Here is a 21,594-nt window from a genome sequence, read left to right as displayed (position 1 = left end):
TGTTTTATATGCAATAAATACTCAATATATGTTTGTAATGGATAATTGGGAAGAGTGTGTCATTTACAACATATTAGACTTCAAGAGACTTGAAAAAAATTACAAAAGGCTACATTTTAATATTATTTTTAAGTAACAAAAAAAAAAAAAAAACCTGAAAGCAGTGCTTTCATAAATCTGTTTTTTCCCCTAAATTTCTAACATGGTCTGAGAAACTTAAATTTGTACCTAGCCTCCAAGTACAGTATTAACTGATTTCTGAAGAATTTTTGCCTCAGGAAATGATTTGACATTTCAAATCGATTGCGTTTCAATTGTTTAATGAAAGACAAAGGGAAACAGGATTTAGCATGTCTAACCACAGTATTTGAACATGACCAGAACAAGCAAGGGAAGATTTTTTGCCTGGAAAATAGTCAATCCTTTTTATAGGCATTACGCCACCCCTTAGACTAAATTTATCATATCAGGAACATCACAGAAATAAAGTCACGTATTAATAGCCTTAGAATCATATCCAAGACTAAGCATCTTGAAGGATTCCTTCTGCCCCTTCAGGAGCTATAAGTTTTTGGTTTTGTTTTCCAATTTTAAAATTGGCAAACAGCTTTATCTTTTTTGTGTTTATATGAAAGATAAGTACACGTAAGTGTGGGCATGCATGTGTGTAACATGTGTGTATCTTTAACCTCTCAGTGTACAAGTGGAATTAATTGAGATAAAAAAGCAAAGCTCTGAAATTTTCTTAAGATTTAATTAAATTCATAAGTAATAAAAGAGACAAAATATTAAAATATATTCTTTTATCCCAGGGTGTCTATATTGAGCAAGTTTCAAAGAAATAGTTTCTGTACACTGAAAGATGTTTTCCTTTGTATTTCCTATACAACTAAATCCTGTTAATTTAAGCTTTATATCAGACTAAGAAAGTGTCCAGTAGTCAATTTTCAGAATGAGGTCCCAAGTTTAAAATAGGGACACAGAAAAAAAGTCAATCTAATAGTATCAATGATTGTCTTCAAAGGAAAGAAAAAGAGAAGGTCAAAGTAGAAGACTTTCTCAAATATGTAACTAGAAGAGTGTGGAGATGACATCATTGGTTGAAAGACTGATTAAACAATTTATATCTATAAAATTGTATATATAAGAGACAACCTCACAAAATTAGGGTATAATAAGAAAGTTATCAATGTGCAGTGTCATTACTGATAAAAGAGAAAGATTAAAAAACAATTACAAAAAAACTCCTAAAAAACAAAAAACAATTACAACACGCTGTGCATATTAGGAGGTTTAATTTATATTCAGCCCAGGGTAATTAGCTCATAGTTTGCTGAGAACAAGTCAATTATTTTGTAGTCCCATGAAAACACCATTTACAAGTAATAGAAAAGAAAGTAAAAAGGATAGTCTGAAACCTGCAGAAAATGCTCTATGGAATATTTAGCACCTTTAAACAAGATGATCACATGATTTCTAAAACTGATAGAATCCTAAATGATGTTACAATTCTTTTTGTCATTTTTTAAATAGAACTTTCTCCCTTCAGGATTGATACTTGTCTATATTATTTTAACTGTATCTAGGTACGAAGACTCCAAGAGGTTTCTGCATAATCAATTTTAGCCTAAAAAGATTAGAAAGTCTCTATATTTAATTTATTTTTCATTTTCAATGTATTTTAGAATAAAAAAGTTTATTACTTTCTTTGAAATAGATTATTCTCATAGTATTCAATGTGTTATATTCCTGATTTTTTTCCTTTGGTCTGAATAAAAATTCAAATTGCCAATGAATATGTACTTTCAATACATAGCTGCTTCTGAGCCCAAATGATGATATAAATTGTCAATGAATATTACATACAGATGATAGTAATATATTTGCAGTATATCAGAATTAAGTCTATATCACCACTGAGTTAAATTATTTGTAATTAAAAGACATTTTACGTAAGAGAAAATATCTGGTTTATAATATATTCAAGAGGTTAAAAGGTGATATAAGAGAGTAAGTTCAAAGTGAGACTGGAGTCTAAGTGTTATTATGTTTTTGTGTGTTTATCAATCATATTTTAGCACAGTGAAGAGGGAGAAATATATATAATTCACTGTCTTTAGAACATTCCTAGAAAAGGCTTTTTTTCAATAATTTGCTATTGCTTAAAGGTAACTCCCAAATTTGTGTTAGGCTTTGTCCACACCTCTTCATTTAGTTTTTCTTTTATTTGACAAAATTTTACTGAGTTAATCAGGATACTCTATGTACTAAGAGGTAGGTTCAATTTTCTTAGTCCCAACAAAAATTGCGAAGTTCATTGCCTTGAATGAGATAGGAAAAGCCTTTCTAGAATCATATCATTTAGTTTTTGAATAAGTATGTTTATATAATACAAACATAAAATAACCTGTTCATGAAAAGTAAAATAAAATGGCCAAATATATTTCTTTTTTTTTTGATTGCCAGTTAACTTTATTTATTTATTGGGAATATACATATCAAGTATATAAAATGGAGTTTAACAAGCAATTACAAAGGAAATACTTTGTACAACTACCACCCAAATCAATAACCCCCAAAACCCCAAATATGCACACCCCCTTTACAACTTCACCGTCATCTTTGTCTGGGTAGCATCTAGTTGGGTTTTGCTTTTTTATCTAAACTGACAGTCTCTTTTTAATTGGTATGTTTAGATTATTCACATTTAATGTGATTATTGTTTGGATTAAAATCTACCACTTTGCCAGCTCTCTTCTATTTGGTCCAAACTTTTCTTTGTTTGGCCAAATATATTTCTATCATAAGACAAATGCCCTTGAAATTCAAGAATGTGCATTCAACAAAATGAAGTAAAAGTTTGGTGCAAAAAATTTGCTGGTAAAAAAATATAAATCTCAAACTGATTTTTAGTAAAGTGTATTTTCCTTTAAATTGCAAATTCCTAGTCTCAGCATCACAGTCTGTGTAATTAAGAAAAAAAAATTAAAGTGAATAAACAATGCACAAATTTGTAAGGTATTGCTATTTTTAAATAGTAATATACTTCCGTAAGACAGTAGATCCAAAATTATCTTACCATGTCTTGGGTTTAGTTATGCTGAAAATTAAGCTTTGCCTCTTGGGTATAGATGTCATTTTTATTTAACTGAGAAATACACTAAACATTTCTATATACTAAGATTTAGTTATTCTTGTATGGTAGTTTCAGATAGATATGGAATTCGTGTGTGTGTGTGTGTGCTAAAGCTATACTCTCCTTCAGCTACCAAATAGTAGGTAGATTGACTCTTCTCTCACTTTGTCTAATGCTGCAGATGTAACGAAGTGAATTGCTTTTAAGTCAATTTTGTATGCATTAGGGAAAAAATTGGGGAGGGCAGGGGCTGATTCATATATAGGTAAGCGAGAATCCTTAGCTGAATGTCATCAGTAAATTCACATTAACAATACTTAGGTTAAACAGATAAAGTGTGCTAAGTCTATAATAAAATACTTCCTATACTTTATTTGTTCTTTAATAAACCTTCAAACACACAAATTTATTGGCCTTTAGACGTCTGCTCTTTCCTCCATTTTTATTCAGTGGACCCGACAAATAATATTTTCTTATGATCCCCATGGGCCTAAATATAACTAATGCTTCTGGATTTATTGGAAAGGAAGAGGCCAACCATTTCTCAGAAGTAAATAAATGATATTACAAACCAGCTTTGCAAATGTATCATAGTTATCCACCCTCTTGGGGTAGAAAAGACACATTATCTCATGGTAGTTTTCTTAGTAGTTACAATTAACTCAATTCAATTATCTTACTTGATCGAAACCTGAGCAATGTTTTTATGACAAGACTGGTGGAATTAGCTTCTCTTCCAGAAAGCAGGGACAATGGTAGAGCATTCTCCCAAAGTGACTTCAGAGGGAAGAGATCAGTGGGGCATGAGCTAGTCAGCCTCTGACTGGGAAGGGCTGGCTGTCCTCAACAGACCACAAACTGCTTCCCAGTTTGTGGGAAGAATTTAGAATTTAGCAATTCTAAAAATGTATCACTGCTATCCTAACATTAAAAGTAAGCAATGATTTCTTAGGAAAACTTTCAACACTCAAATCAACAAGAACTAGAAGAAAGGGAATTTTCAGAAAAGAGAAAGGATGTTCAAAGGAAGTAACAGTGTTTTATGAAAATAAAATGTCACTACTGTAATTTAAGGATGTAGTCATAAATCTTTTCAGAATACAATATGCAGTATATTGAAAATGTCTAATTCTATATATTTATGAGTTGAATAGGTGCTGAAGAGTCAAAAGTAAATGAGTAAAACAGTACAAAATCAATATGAATATTGATTTTATGACTTTTTTTGGACCTTATAGTATATTTTTGTGTATTTGTGCAGGTTTAAATAAATATCTTCATGAAGATTTTCATGAGATTTTCTATAACAGTCTAACACCAAAACATTTTCAAATGGACAGCTCTCATTATGGAATATCCCTTCTAATAGTGGCCTGGATGAAAAATGAAAATACATTTGCTGTAGGAGTAGAACACACTCATGCTTTTATTTGTTTATTTTTTTAGGAAGGCTGATTATGTTCAGCTCAATGTCAGGAGATACCTTCTACATAAGCTCTTGCTGGGGCTCTATCTCTTTTATTTTTGTTCAAAATGAAAAATGTAGATAGGTAATACACATATTAATGTATCTATTGATACAACATTCAATAAAATTCACTTTAAATCAGTATACACTATGATTGATGTATTCAGGTTGAAATCATTCAGAAGCTGAAAATAAATGCAATCATAAAAAAGGGGTGGTTATTTCTCAAAATGCTTGTTTGTGGGTGTGTCTGCTTTGTATCCATCACCCTGTTAGGATAGAACTCTGGCTAACTAGAATTATTAGTTTTATCCTTCTAAAATATCAGGCACAGACACAGACCTTCCCAAACACTAAAATTGAAGCTTTTGAGAGGATACTGCAATACTTTTGAGAGGAAAAATAAAATTCAGGTTAAAATAAACTATATCAGAAAAAGATATGGTTATATTAACAACATAATAAATAATAACAAGTTAATACTATTCTTGTGTAGACAGTATACCTGGAAAAGAGGAATTGTGTGCTTAAAAGTTAGCACTAACATGGACAAGGTACGGCTTGAGAAATACATCCTACATACAGGTTATCTACTGATATATTGCTCGCCTCATTTGTTTCGGGATGTGTTTAATAGCCATATGGTCAGATCAAGGTAAGGAAGAGATCAGCTGTAAAAGTTCAGAAGCACAGCTTCCTGTCTTACCTTCCACTGAGGAGGAAGCCGATAACCACTGCCAACAAAATGACTCCCACTGTCACAGACACAGCAATTATAGGAATCTGGCTTTGATCGCTGGATGCTGCAACTGCTGATAGGAGACAGAGAAAATATAGCCTGTGGTTACAGGGATCATATGCATTCAAATAAGAGCTGCTTAATAGTCAGTAATCAATGCAAGGTTTAAGCAATTCACCCACACTTGGCTGAGATTTCCCCTTATATCTCTTCTCAATGGTGTGTAATTGAAAAGACATCTTCAGGAGAAAATATTTATTCTCCAAATGGAAATTGGAAAGAACCACTAAGTCACTGATTATTTCCTTATCATAAAAAAGAATGTCATTGTTTGTATAGTATTAATTTAGCAATCTTAGGTTTGCAAGACAAAATGGAACTTTGTTTTTGATTTCAAACACCTCCTAAATAGGAGGTGCTAAGTATATGAGATTTGACGTTTTTAAGAGTTTGCATGTGGCTGTTCTCTAGGAAAAAAATAGTCTCATTATATTAGATAGGACTTTTTCTTATAGATATAGGTTGAAATGTCCAAAATGTCCAAAATGATGTGGCTATGACCTCGTATGATATCACTATTTTGAATATAATTTTAAAAACTATAATTTCAAGCAGAATATAAACACTAAATATACTTTATTAGTAGGAACGCTTTTTCAAAAATATCAAGGCATACATTTAGAACTTTGTATCTACAGTAAGATTAGATTTGTTTACATGATCTTTTTTAAATACATGAATTTAGATGAAATATTTTATATTTTAATAACACAATTACTATCATAAGAGGAATATGAACATAATTAGATAGTGGTACCTAAAAAAGCAAGGGACTTTTTCTTTTGTGCTGATAGCTAAGTTGATTAAAATAAGAAACATATAGAGCAAAATAAATTTTATTAATGTTCTCAAGAAACCCTCAATAGGATACCTTAGCATGCTTATTGTTTAATGACATTATCATTTTGATAAATTCAGAGTGGCATGATAACAAATTTTACGTCACCAAAACTAATAACAACTATATTTCCCATGTTTTGTTTTTCACAGTCTCTTACATGATCTTGGCCCTATCAATAGTTTTGGACATTTAAATGCTACCCTTTCTAGTCTTGTCATCTCATCATTTATTCTTTTAACCAAAATTGACTGACTTTCTGACAACCTTCTTACACTGATCTACATTTTCAACCCTTTCAGATCAGTCTTCAAGAGCCCAATATCGGCAACAAGTGGTTCATGTATGAGGAAAACTACTACTTACAATAGAAATCTATACTCTTCCCCTCCCTCTTCTTGGATAATAATAGTTGCAATTCAAGGTCCCTTTACCCTGCTTTTTCCTATCCTCTGATGCTGAGGTCTGTGGTAGAGAATTTATTACTGGTGAACAGTATAAATGTAGTAGGGCAAAGCTACCCCACTATCACTAGTAGTAGCCTTCCCCAAGATTTGCTTTTTTAATTTCTAAATTTAAATTACTTATTTTCTCAGTTGACTTTCTTTTTGGCAGGTGGCACTGTTTCTAGAGAAAAACATGCAAATTTGGTCCAAATAAGTTCAATGTTATTTCATTTGTGCTCCAAAGCTTTTGATTCTCTCTTTTAATTTCCTTACAGAGTCATCCCCATAATGAGTCTTCCTCATTTTCTCAGTAGACTAATCCATTCTAACTTCCCACATTTTAGAAATGTTAAACTTTATAGATAAAAGAGAGTGATCAAGTCTGAACTCCATGGTTAAATACAACTCTATACCCTTCTTTTGCTTTACCTAACTCCACTGTTAGAATCTTTCTTGCCTCTTCCAAGATAATGATCTTTAAAGATCTCCCTCCAGGAGAGATTATCATTTCTTTACAGACTGCTTCTCTGCTACTTACAAGCCTAAACAGATAATTTCTCTTGGAGAGAACAAATTCTTATACCTAAACTTACTGATATTATTAGTTCAAACTGAATTTGAAAACAGGTCCAACATTTACTGTACATTTGGGTTAAGGCAAATTATTTAACCTTATAAAGTCTCATTTCATTAATCTCCAGTTAGGGATAATTTCCCTGTATCATTATATTTCTGTTTAGAGATAACACTTAGCATAGAGCTTCAACTATTGCCAGCCTTATTTAAATAGAAGATATTACATATACATATTATCTCCTGTTTTATTTGTCATTCTTATTCTCTCCTATTTTTCAGCATCTTGACTGAGTCATCTAGAGCCAGCCTCATCTTCTGAGAGCCAACACTACTAAATTTCCTCTGAAACGTCTCTTCTGCCTTTGAGTTCTATGCATGATATATTTGCCATATGTAATGAGTACTTCTCCACTTACCTTACCATACACTATAATGAGGTATTTGACCTTGTTGAACATACACTCTGCCTTTTAAACTCTTCTCTTGTTTCTATACATCAGATGAGATGTTTTCTCTTTTTCCCACTCTGAAGCACTGCTTTGTCAGTTCTATTGGCTCTGAATTCTCTTCCAACATTTTATGTGTGAGCAGTTCCTGATGAATGCTGGTTCTTAATCCTTCCCACTTCTTTCCATCTCTCTTTCTATCTCTTTCCATCTTTCTCCCTTTCTACCTCTTTTTCGCCCTACCTCTCATAGATATTTCTTTGCTCATGGCATCAGTTAACTATAAGCTGAAGAGTCCCATATTTATATCTCCAACTAATATTTGTCTTCAGAGGATCATTCTATTAAAAAAAAAAAAACACCTCTATTCCCTTTATTTGGATTTTATTTTCACATAAAAATAAACATGTTTAAAATCGACCCTTATACCACATCCACCCCCAATGGCATTAAAAAAAAAAAGCATCAATAAATAAACATACCATAAATCAAACCAACAAACCAAACTGATTTTATCTTTTTCTGGTTTCTTTTAAGCAGTGCTGAATTTTTCTTAACCCCTACTTACACTTAATCACCAAATATTTTTGTGTTTCTTTTATGTTTCTCCGCATGCATTACTTTTTATTTCATCCAACACTCACCTATTTGATTCAAATCTGCTGGAATATGGTTCATACGTTTTTTAAGTGCTCCCTTTGACTTCTACGTACTCACATGAAATATCAAAAAATATCACTTTGATCACGTTTCTCTGAACAAAAAGTTAATAAATACCTACTGCCTATGGAAAAAAATTTCCAAATTCTCCATCTGGTGTTCAAAAGCCCTTCTAATCTGACTCTAACAAATCTTTCTGGTCTCAATATGCCAGTTTGGGACTCTGAGAGATAGGGTTTTGGAGGAAGCAGTCATGATTAATCAGAAGTAGGGATCAAAACAGGGCAATTTCAGACTAACCAAAGTATTAATTTTGAGAAAAAGTACGGTGCTTAGAAGTGTGGAATGCTTCATTTTTTAGTAATTGCCAAGATCTCTAACTTAGCAATGTGCTAAAATGTGCATGTAGGTATAGGATAATATCTTGCAATAAAACAAATGTTAACGGCATGGCAAAATTTTTCAAAAATGTTTAAATTAATATATTTTATGAAAATACTTTGTAACGTCAAATCACAAATGTTCATATTTACGTTTTTATCTGCTGTCCACTGAAATCAGATCTTTTTATAAAATAGGCAATTAAATAAAGGGACTGTGAGGAAGAATTTTAAAAATAAATTTTCATTTATTTTTTAAAAGTTTGCAGCATTTTTTTTTAAGTTACCTTCCTTCCTTAGGCTTTCTTTCTTTCATTTTTTTTTTTTGAATTTTTGAATTTTATTTTATTTTTTTATACAGTAGGTTCTTATTAGTTATCCATTTTATAAATATTAGTGTGTATATGTCAATCCCAGTCTCCCAATTCATCCCACCCCTGCCCCAACCCCCACTTTCCCCCCCTGGTATTCATACGTTTGTTCTCTACATCTGTGTCTCTATTTCTGCCCTGCAAACCGGTTCATCTGTACCATTTTTCTAGGCTCCACATATATGCATTAATATACGATATTTGTTTTTCTCTTTCTGACTTTCTTCACTCTGTATGACAGTCTCTAGATCCATCCACGTCTCTACAAATGACCCAATTACATTCCTTTTTATGGCTGAGTAATATTCCATTGTATATATGTACCACATCTTCTTTATCCATTCATCTATCGATGGGCACTTAGGTTGCTTCCATGACCTGGCTATTGTAAAGAGTGCTGCAATGAACATAGGGGTGCATGTGTCTTTTTGAATTATGGTTTTCTCTGGGTATATGCCCAGTAGTGGGATTGCTGGGTCATATGGTAATTCTATTCTTAGTTCTTTAAGGAACCTCCATACTGTTCTCCATAGTGGCTGTTTCAATTTACATTTGCACCAAGAGTGCAAGAGGGTTCCCTTTTCTCCACACCTTCTCCAGCATTTGTTGTTTGTAGATTTTCTGATGATGCCCATTCTAACTGGTGTGAGGTGATAACCTCATTGTAGTTTTGATTTCCATTTCTCTAATAGTTAGTGATGCTGAGCAGATTTTCATGTGCTTCTTGGCCATCTGTATGTCTTCCATGGAGAAATGTTTATTTAGGTCTTCTGCCCATTTTTGGATTGGTTTGTTTGTTTTTTTAATATTGAGCTGCCTGAGCTGTTTATATATTTTGGAGATTAACCTTTGTCCGTTGATTTGTTGGCAAATCTTTTCTCCCATTCGGAGGGCTGTCTTTTCGTCATGTTTGTAGTTTCCTTTGCTGTGCAAAACCTTCTAAGTTTCATTAGGTCCCATTTGTTTATTTTTGTTTTTATTTCCACTACTCTAGGAGGTGGCTCAAAAAAGAACTTGCTGTGATTTATGTCAAAGAGTGTTCTTCCTATGTTTTCCTCTAAGAGTTTTATAGTGTCCGGTCTTACATTTAGGTCTCTAATCCATTTTGAGGTTATTTTTATGTATGGTGTTAGGGAGTGTTCTAATTTCATTCTTTTACATGTAGCTGTCCAGTTTTCCCAGTACCACTTATTGAAGAGACTGTCTTTTCTCCATTGTATATCCTTGCCTCCTTTGTCATAGCTTAGTTGACCACAGGTGCGTGGGTTTATCTCTAGGCTTTCTATCTTGTTCCAGTGATCTATATTTCTGTTTTTGTGCCAGTAATATATTGTCTTGATTACTGTAGCTTTATAGTATAATCTGAAGTCAGGGAGTCTGATTCCTCCAGCTCCGCTTTTTCCCCTCAAGACTGCTTTGGCCATTCGGGGTCTTTTGTGTCTCCATACAAATTTTAAGATTTTTTGTTCTAGTTCCATAAAAAATGCCATTGGTAATTTGATAGGGATTGCATTGAATCTGTAGATTTCTTTGGGTATTATAGTTATTTTCACAATGTTGATTCTTCCAATCCAAGAACATGGTATATCTGTCCATCTCTTGCTATCATCTTTAATTTCTTTCATCAGTGTCCTATAGTTTTCTGCATACAGCTCTTTTGTCTCCCTAGGTAGGTTTATTCCTAGGTATTTTATTCTTTTTGTTGCAATGGTAAATGGGAGTGTTTCCTTAATTTCTCTTTCAGGTTTTTCACCATTAGTGTATAGGAATGCAAGAGATTTCTGTGCATTAATTTTGTATCCTGCAACTTTACCAATCATTGACTAGCTCTAGTAGTTTTCTGGTGGCATCTTTAGGATTCTCTATGTACAGTATCATGTCATCTGCAAACAGTGACAGTTTTACTTCTTCTTTTCCAATTTGTATTCCTTTTATTTCTTTTTCTTCTCTAATTGCCATGGCTAGGACTTCCAAAACTATGTTGAATAATATTGGTGAGAGTGGACATCCTTGTCTTGTTCCTGATCTTAGAAGTAATGCTTTCAGTTTTTCACCATTGAGAATGATGTTTGTTGTGGGTTTGTCCTATATGGCCTTTAGTATGTTGAGGTAGGTTCCCTCTATGCCCACTTTCTGGAGACTTTTTATCATAAATGGGTGTTGAATTTTGTCAAAAGCTTTTTCTGCATCTACTGAGATGATCATATGGTTTTGATCCTTCAGTTTGTTAATATGGTGTATCACATTGATTGATTTTCTTATGTTGAAGAATCCCTGCATCCTTGGGATAAATCCCACTTGATCCTAGTGTATGATTCTTTTAATGTGTTGTTGGATTCTGTTTGTTAGTATTTTGTTGAGGATTTTTGCATCTATATTCATCAGTGATATTGGTCTGTAATTTTCTTTTTTTGTGGTATCTTGGTCTGGTTTTGGTATCAGGGTGATGGTGGCCTCATAGAATGAGATTGGGAATGTTCCTTCCTCTGCAATTTTTTGGAAGAGTTTGAGAAGGATGTGTGTTAGCTCTTCTCTAAATGTTTGATAGAATTCACCTGTGAAGCCATCTGGTCCTGGACTTTTGTTTGTTGGAAGATTTTAAATCACAGTTTCAATTTCATTACTTGTGACTGGTCTGTTCATATTTTCTATTTCTTCCTGGTTCAGTCTTGGAAAGTTATATCTTTCTAAGATTTTGTCCATTTCTTCCAGGTTGTCCATTTTTTTGGCAAAGAGTTGCTTGTAGTAGTCTCTTAGGATGCTTTGTATTTCTGCTGTATCTTTTATAACTTCTCCTTTTTCATTTCTAATTTTATTGATTTGAGTTCTCTCCCTCTTTTTCTTGATGAATTTAGTTAATGGTTTATCAGTTTTATCTTCTCAAAGAATCAGCTTTTAGTTGTATTGATCTTTGCTACTGTTTTTTTTTTTTGTTTCTATATCATTTATTTCTGCTCTGATCTTTGATTCCTTTCCTTCTGCTAACTTTGGGTTTTGTTTGTTTTTCTTTCTCTAGTTCCTTTAGGTGTAAGGTGTAAGGTTGTTTATTTGAGATTTTTTTGTTTCTTGAGGTAGGCGTGTATAGCTATAAACTTCCCTCTTAGAACTGCTTTTGCTGCATCCCATAGGTTTTGGATTGTCGTGTTTCCATTGTCATTTGTCTCTAGGTATTTTTTAATTTCCTCTTTGATTTCTTCAGTGATCTCTTGGTTATTTAGTAACGTATTGCTTAGGCTCCATGTGTTTGTGTTTTTTACGTTTTTTTCCCCTGTAATTGATTCCTAATCTCATAGCGTTGTGGTCAGAAAAGATGCTTGATATGATTTCAATTTTCTTAAATTTACTGAGGCTTGATTTGTGACCCAAGATGTGATCTATCCTAGAGAATGTTCTGTGCACACTTGAGAAGAAAGTGTAATCTACTGTTTTTGGATGGAATGTCCTATAAATATCAATTAAATCTTTCTGGTCTATTGTGTCATTTAACGCTTGTGTTTCCTTATTAATTTTCTGTTTGGATGATCTGTCTATTGGTGTAAGTGAGGTGTTGAAGTCCCCCACTATTATTGTGTTACTGTCGATTTCCTCTTTTATAGCTGTTAGCAGTTGCCTTATGTATTGAGGTGCTCCTATGTTGGGTGCATATATATTTATAACTGTTATATCTTCTTGGAATGATCCCTGGATCATTACGTAGTGTTCTTCCTTGTCTCTTGTAACATTCTTTATTTTAAAGTCTATTTTATCTGATATGAGTATTGCTACTCCAGCTTACTTTTGATTTCCATGTACATAGAATACCTTTTTCCATCCCTTCACTTTCAGTCTGTATGTGTCCCTAGGTCTGAAGTGGGTCTCTTGTAGACAGCATATATATGGGTCTTGTTTTTGTATCCATTCAGCAAACCTGTGTGTTTTGGTTGGAGCATTTAATCCATTCACGTTTAAGGTAATTATCAATATGAATGTTCCTATGACCATTTTCTTAATTGCTTTGGGTTTGTTTTTGTAGGTCCTTTTCTTCTCTTGTGTTTCCCACTTAGAGAAGTTCCTTTAGCATTTGTTGTAGAGCTGGTTTGGTGGTGCTGAGTTCTCTTAGCTTTTGCTTGTCTGTAAAGCTTTTGATTTCTCCATCAAATCTGAATGAGATCCTTGCTGGGTAGAGTAATCTTGGTTGTAGGTTCTTCCCTTTCATCACTTTAAGTATATCATGCCACTCCCTTCTGGCTTGTAGAGTTTCTGCTGAGAAATCTGCTGTTAACCTTATGGAAGTTCCCTTGTATGTTATTTGTCATTTTTCCCTTGCTGCTTTCAATAATTTTTCTTTGTCTTTAATTTTTGCCAATTTGATTACTATGTGTCTTGGCGTGTTTCTCCTTGGGTTTATCCTGCCTGGGACTCTCTGCACTTCCTGCACTTGGGTGAGTATTTCCTTTGCCATGTTAGGGAGGTTTTCAACTATAATCTCTTCAAATATTTTCTTGGGTCCTTTCTCTCTCTCTTCTCCTCTGGGACCCCTATAATGTGAATATTGTTGAGTTTAATGTTATCCCAGAGGTCTCTTATGCTGTCTTCATTTCTTTTCATTCTTTTTTCTTTATTCTGTTCCACAGCAGTGAATTTCACCATTCTGTCTTCCAGGTCACTTATCCTTTCTGCTGCCTCAGTTATTCTGCTATTGATTCCTTCTAGTGTATTTTTCACTTCAGTTATTGTATTGTTCATCTCTGTTTGTTTGTTCTATAATTCTTCTAGATCTTTTAAAAACATTTCTTGCATCTTCTCGATCTTTACCTCCATTCTTTTTCCAAGGTCCTGGATCATCTTCACTATCATTATTCTGAATTCTTTTTCTGGAAGGTTGCCTATCTCAACTTCATTTAGTTGTTTTTCTGGTGTTTTATCTTGTTCCTTCATCTGGTACATAGCCCTCTGCCTTTTCATCTTGTCTATCTTCTGTGAATGTGGTTTTTGTTCCACAGGCTGCAGGATTGTAGTTCTTGTTTCTGCTGTCTGCCTTAGTCAGTTTGAACCATTTTTTAAGTTCCTTGATGGGTTTTAATTATTGGCTATTTCATTTGCACTGATTAATTTGTGAGATATTTCTTTTTTTTTTAAATATAAAATTCAGTATTATTTTATAATTGGTTTGTAACTGGAGTATGATTGCTTTACAATGGTGTGTTAGTTTCTGCTTTATAACAAAGTGAATCAGCTTTACATATACATATATCCCCATATCTCCTCCCTCTTGTGTCTCCCTCCCACCCCCCCCATCCCACCTCTCTAGGGGGACACAGAGCACCGAGCTGATCTCCATGTGCTATGTGGCTGCTTCCCACTAGCTATCTATTTTACATTTGATAGTGTATATATGTCCATGCCACTCTCTTCTCATAGGAAATAATTCATCAAGATTTTTTACTATTTATTCCTTTGTTTGCCCTGACAGCATGAATAATATCTCCAACTACATCAACTAAATTTAAAAGATATAGAATTTATGAGATACTATCAATACCTTCATACTTGTTCATTCTTTAGCAGTGGTTAAAAAAAAAAAAAACAAGTAAGCCCAGTATGATTCATGATTATCCTTTTACATTTTGTTAAAATTTTTAATTTTTAAAGATATGAACCTCTAGTCACGCATATTGCCTATTTTCCTATATATGTTTATTAAGAATTAGTTGATTTATAATGTAGTTTTGGAAGAATAGCTGCAGAATATTTTGGAAATATTTAAAAGTAAATTTTGGAGCAATGAAACACACTACTATCAAAAGGATGTTAATTATGAAAATTAATATTCTTTCTTACATAATATGTTTCTTTGTGCCAATTATTATATATTTACATCATCCCTGGAAACTTTAAGATAGTATCTGTTGAGAAATCATATTGTTTTCCCTTATTTTGCTTCCCCACTCCTGGTTACAAATCCATATTACATAAATATTCTCTAGATACTTGCTACATATTTGAATCATTGAGTTAATCATTGAAACTAAAGAGGTTTGTTAGAGACAGATTATAAGGGTTTTCTAAGGCCAGGGTGAGAATTTTGGATCTTTCTCACACAGCAAAATGTATCTGTTAACTTTCTTGATCAGGAGAATGTGATCAAAGTTATAATTTTTGATTTGTAATATGAGTACACAGGAGTTGGGAAACTTAAAACAGTATGGCAGGCAAATAAACACATGAAACAATGTTGAACATCATTGGATATTACAGATCTCAAATAAAACCACAATGAGATACCACTACTCCCCTGTCCAAAAGGACAAAATAAAATAGTGACAACACCAAATGCTAATAATCATGTGGAGAAACTGATCACTCTTACGTTGCTGGTAAGAATGTAAAATGGTCACCACAGCCACTCTGGAAAACATTTTGTCGGTTTCTTACAAAATTAAACATGCAATTACCACAAGACCCAGGTAATTGTATTCTTGGATAGTTATCCCATGGAAATAAAAACTTAGGTTGACACAAAAATATATACATGAATGTTCATAGCATTTTTATTGATAATAGCAAAAACTGGTATCAGCACAGATATCTTTCAACAGGTGAATGGTTAAACAAACTATGGTACATACATATCATGGAATACGACTCAACAATGAAAAGAAACCAACTTGATATGCACAACAACTTGGATGAATCTACAGGGAATTATGCTGAGTGAGAAAAAAATTCCAAACTAAAAGGTCATGTACTGTATGATTCCATTTACAAAACATTTTTAAAATTTCAAGATTTTAAAAATGGATGTTTAGTTTTAGTGGTAGCCAGAGATTAATTATGGAACAGGAATTGTTCCTGAAGGTGGTAATTGTGTTTATAAAAGAAACAGAAAATATGAACAGACAAATCACAAGTAATGAAATTGAAACTGTGATTAAATACCTTCTAACAAACAAAAGTCCAGGACAAGATGGCTTCACAGGTGAGTTCTATCAAACATTCAGAGGAGAGCTAACACTCATCTTTCTCAAACTCTTCCCAAAAATTACAGAAGAAGGAATACTCCAAAACTCATTCTATGAGGCCACCATCACCCTGATACCAAAACCAGTCAGAGGTACTACAAAAAAAAGAAAATTATAGCCAATATCACTGATGAATATAGATGCAAAAATCCTGAACAAAATACTAGAAAACAGAATCCAGCAACACATTAAAAGAATCATACACCATGATCAAGCGGGGTTTATCCCAGGGATGGAAGGATTTTCAATATATGCAAATCAATCAATGTGATACATCATATTAACAAATTGAAGAATAAAACCATGTGATCATCTCAATAGATGCAGAAAAAGCTTTTGACAAAATTCAACACCCATTTATGATAAAAACTCCCCAGAAAGTGGACACAGAGGGAACTACCTCAACATAATAAAGGCCATATATGACAAACCCACAGCCAACATCGTTCTCTATGGTGAAAAACTGAAACCATTTCCTCTAAGATCAGGAACAAGACAAGGATGTCCACTCTTGCCACTCTTATTCAACATAGTTTTGGAAGTCCTAGACACAGCAATCAGAGAAGAAAAAGAAATAAAAGGAATACAAATTGGAAAAAAAGAAGTAAAACTGTCACTGTTTGCAGATAACATGATACTGTACATAGAGAATCCTAAAGATGCCACCAGAAAACTACTAGAGCTAGTCAATGAATTTGGTAAAGTTTCAGGATACAAAATTAATGCACAGAAATCTCTTGCATTCCTTTACACTAAGAACGCAAGATCAGAAAGAGAAATTAAGGAAACAATCCCATTCACCATTTCAACAAAAAGAATAAAATATCTAGGAATAAACCTACCTAAGGAGGTAAAAGACCTGTATTCAGAAAACTATAAGACACTGATGAAAGAAATCAAAGATAACACAAACAGATGGAGAGATATACCATGTTCTTGGATTAGAAGAATCAATATTGTGAAAATGACTATACTATCCAAAGCAATCTATGAATTCAATGTAATTCCTCTCCAATTACCAATGGCATTTTTTGCAGAACTAGAACAAAAAATCTTAAAATTTGTATGGAGACACAAAAGACCCTGAATAGCCAAAGCAATCTTGAGAAAGAAAAACAGAGCTGGAGGAATCAGGCTCCTTGACTTCAGACTGTACTACAAAGCTACAGTAATCAAGACAATATGTTACTGGCACAAAAACAGAAGTATAGATCAGTGGAACAGGATAGAAAGCCCAGAGATAAACCCATGCACCTATGGTCAATTAGTCTATGACAAAAGAGGCAAGGATATACAATGGAGAAAAGACAGTGTCTTCAATAAGTGGTGCTGGGCAAACTGGACAGCCACATGTAAAAGAATGGAATTACAACACTCCCTAACACCATACACAAAAATAAACTCAAAATGGATTAAAGACCTAAATGTAAGACCGAACACTCTAAAACTCTTAGAGGAAAATATAGGCAGAAGACTCTTTGATATAAATCACAGCAAGATCTTTTTTGACCCACCTCCTAGAGTAGTGGAAATAAAAATAAAAATAAGCAAATGGGACCTAATGAAACTTAAAAGCTTTTGCACAGCAAAGGAAACTATAAACAAGACAAAAAGACAGCCCTCAGAATGGGAGAAAATATTTGCAGACGAATCAACGGACAAAGGATTAACCTCCAAAATATATAAACAGCTCATGCAGCTCAATATTAAAAAAACAAACAAACCAATCCAAAAATGGGCAGAAGACCTAAATAGACATCTCTCCAAAGAAGACATACAGATGGCCAAGAAGCACATGGAAAGCTACTCTACATCACTAATTATTAGAGAAATGCAAATCTAAACTACAATGGGGTATCACCTCACACTCATTAGAATGGGCTTTATTGGAAAATCTACAAACAACAAATGGTGGAGAGGGAGTGGAGAAAAGGGAACCCTCTTGCATTGTTGGTGGGAATGTAAATTGATACAGCCACTATGGAGAACATTATGGAAGTTCCTTAAACAACTAAAAATTGAATTACCATATGACCCAGCAATCCCACTACTGGGCATATACCCTGAGAAAAACATAATTCAAAAAGACACATGCCCCCCAATGTTCTTTGCAGCACTATTTATAATAGGCAGGTCATGGAAGCAACCTAAATGCCCATTGACAGATGAATGGATAAAGAAGATGTGGTACATATATACAATGGGATATTATTCTGGCATAAAAAGGAATGAAATTGGGTCATATGTAGACATTTGGGTGGACCTAGAGACTGTCATACAGAGTGAAGTAAGTCAGAAAGAGAAAAACAAATGTCGTATATTAACACATATAGGTGGAATGTTGAAAAATGATACAGATGAAGTGGTTTGCAAGGCAGAAATAGAGACACAGATGTAGAGAACAAACGTATGGCCACCAAGCGGGCGGACGTGGGGGGCGGGGGTGGTGGTGGTCGGATGAATTGGGAGACTGGGATTGACATATATACACTAATATGTATAAAATAGATAACTAATAAGAACCTCCTGTATAAGAAATACATAAAATAAAATTCAAAAATAAAATAAAATAAAATAAAAAATAAAATAAATGGTTATCCCTTGGGAAAAAAAAAGGGGGGCAACAGCAGAGATCTTTGTGAGGTTGACACTATTCAATATCTTGACTGTGATGGTAAATACACGAACCATCACAAGTGACCAGATTGTACAGAACTTAATTCATACCTGTCTACACACATACACACAAAGGAGTACAAGGAAATGTAAGATTGGTGGATTGCATCAATGTCAATATCCTGCTTTTGATGTTATACTATAGTTTTGCAAAATGTTACCATTGGGGATACTGAGCAAAGTGTGCAAGAGCTCTCTCTGTATTGTTGCATGTGAATCTACAATTATCTTGATAAAATTCTCATTTAAAAAACAGAATAGCATTATTCTAGCAGTTGGGCTATACAGATTTTTGAATCAAATAGGTAAGAATTAGATGAGAGAAAGTATATTGAGGAAAAAAAAATCATAAAAGAAACAGAAATGTGTTCAGTAAATCTTGGGCAAGTAGAGACTAAGAAAGATTCAGTGATGTTTCCATAGTTTCAAGACAATTTATATTAAGGAAAAACAAAAACAAAACAGAAAAAGAGCTAGCTAGGTTAGCTGGATGGTTTCATTCATGCTAGGTTTATTTGTTGGCATGTTTTTATCATCGCCATTGGGAATAGGAATAATAAAAGGGGTCAATTTTAAACACATTAATAGTATGCACAACAAAATTAAAGTGGGTTACAGTCAGTTATAAAACATAAACTAAAACCTGACAGAAAAAAAGCTGGAGATTTTCCACCCAAATCCTCATGGTAAATAGTTTTTCTAAAATAATTATTTTGCATTCTTGTTTCTATTATTTGCATTTGGTTTTAGGGCTATATTTTTAACACAGAAGATAACGTAGATGAAAAAGGAAAGTTCTTCATAACAATTTTGTAACTGAAGTATAATATAAATTAATAATTAATAAGTTTAAAAAATTAAGCAAATCAAGAACACATGTCAATATATCATATCATGCAATTATGAACTGAATAATCAATTGGAAAATTCTTTGTAAAGTTTAAGTTCAAAGTAATGACTTTCAGATAATTTTTTGTCCTAATATACCTGAATGATAAGGTAGACTTTCCTTAACAATGGTGACTCATTAAAGCCAGGTTAACTGTCACCCACCAGATGAAAATTGCCGATAGCTTTGACAGCAAAAATGTAAATATGTTTAAGATACCATAATTCTTGACTCTAGTATTTGCAGATTGTGTTTTGGAATAATATATGTTTGTGAAGAATTAAATTATAATATTAAGTAAATAATGCTCAATAATATAATTGAAGTAATTTCACAAAATACTGCATAAATAGTTGTCAAATGAATGGTATATAACACAAAATGAAGTGTTATTTTAATAATAATTGTGTATCTTCTTTAACTCCCTTTAACTCTTCTAATCCTCTCCAGGATTAGAGTATAATCCTGGAGAAGGGAGGGATTATGCCTTAAGGTTATTTGAGTCACTCACAGTACCTAGAGTGAAAAATCTTTTGATGTGTAGGGAGTTAATGACAAATTTAAAAATAATGAACAAAACTATTATCCTAAAATGGTTCTTGACACAAACATTCTAATCTTCATAAGTAAACAGTCTGTATTCTTGTTCTCAGGAGAGAAGTTTCCACGTGTTACTCATGTATATTTCTCCAGAGTCTAGCAAAGCCAAGCACATAACAGGGGCTCAACACATTCTTCCTGAATTGTATCCAGAAGATTTCTACATGAAGGTCAAAAGGGGTTGGTATGTAACAGATACTTGGTACAAAGAAAAATTCATTCTTAAATTGTTTTCAAATACATGTACACATAAGCAAGTAAAAATAAAATTCCACACTAAAGTTGAGGCAGTACATCCCTAAAATATTTTCATTATCTATTAATAATAACATTAAAATCTGATTTTGTAATAAAAATATTTGTGTGATATTTCTTTCCATCTAGAAGTTATGCAGGAAAAAATTTAAAGGAAAGTTTCAGGTCAGACTTTGTAAAATTATATGGAAAATGACATATTATTTCTCTCAATGATCAGATTGATGAGTATTGGCATACCTAGAAACTACTACTTAAAAAAAAAAGTAAAGGAAAGAACATCAAATAGTCTGAAGAAAAACTAGTTGCTGAACATGCCAACATCCTAAAACTAAGTATAATTTTGTAATCTTTTAAAGTGAGATTTTTCATTTGTAAAATTATCCAAGCACTTGAGCATATTGTGAGATATTATTTACTTTATGGCTTTGTTCCCAGAGTTGGTAAAGCACAGAAGCATAAATAGAAACAAGCCCTATTAGGATGACCAGCTTATATAATACATATTTCATCATAAATCCAGATCAGGGTCCAAGATATGAGAGTGAATAATCCATTGCCAATATTATGGAAATTTTCTGACTAATTACATCAATTCATATGACATTTATTAAAAAAACTTTTCTAAATAGCATTAAATATTTAAATTTCAATATGTCAATTAAACTTCAGAAATGGGACTTTCCTTGCATGGAAAGAAAATAATTTATCATTTTTCACCATGGCACCCTAATCTGTATAAAATCAAGTGAAGTCATACTTAGCTATTTTTAAAGTAATAAAAATTATTTTTTAGATAATTCAGTTAAACCTGCTTTAAACAGAAGTATATCTTCATTTTCTAAAGAGCTGTATTAAATAGGTTTTTGAAAATTTTAATTTAATAGTTCTCCTAATCATTACAAAGTAAATCTGATAAGTAAGCTCTCATTTTGTTGGTTTTCAAAGGGAGGAAACACGTATTTTATTTTCTTCATTTAAAAATAAGTAATTCTTACAAAACTTGACTTTAAAAAAGTATATATATATGTATTGTATATGTACAAACAAATA

General features: G+C 32.9%; 1 protein-coding gene and 2 long non-coding RNA genes across 12 annotated transcripts in view; 2 read left to right on the top strand and 1 right to left on the bottom strand.

Annotated features, from left to right (window-relative positions):
• The window catches only part of LOC309661923, an 865,375-nt gene that overhangs the window by 288,622 nt on the left and 555,159 nt on the right, over positions 1 to 21,594 (top strand). The gene's annotated exons all lie outside the window — the stretch shown is intronic.
• Positions 1 to 21,594, top strand: part of LOC309661915 — a 550,870-nt gene that overhangs the window by 207,572 nt on the left and 321,704 nt on the right. The gene's annotated exons all lie outside the window — the stretch shown is intronic.
• EPHA5 (EPH receptor A5) overlaps positions 1 to 21,594 on the bottom strand; it is a 323,332-nt gene that overhangs the window by 87,030 nt on the left and 214,708 nt on the right. For 7 of the 10 annotated variants that reach the window (XM_082463744.1, XM_082463748.1, XM_082463751.1 and 4 more), the window contains one exon: positions 5,311 to 5,416. In XM_082463744.1, the coding sequence (XP_082319870.1) occupies positions 5,311 to 5,416 (106 nt within the window). The remainder of the gene's footprint in view (positions 1 to 5,310; positions 5,417 to 21,594) is intronic. The other 3 variants (XM_082463747.1, XM_082463749.1, XM_082463745.1) reach the window with 1 other exon arrangement.

This window comes from Balaenoptera physalus (assembly GCF_965194825.1).
Source record: "Balaenoptera physalus genome assembly, chromosome: 5".
Lineage (NCBI taxonomy): Eukaryota > Metazoa > Chordata > Mammalia > Artiodactyla > Balaenopteridae > Balaenoptera > Balaenoptera physalus.
This window is presented reverse-complemented; position numbering and strand designations above follow the sequence as displayed.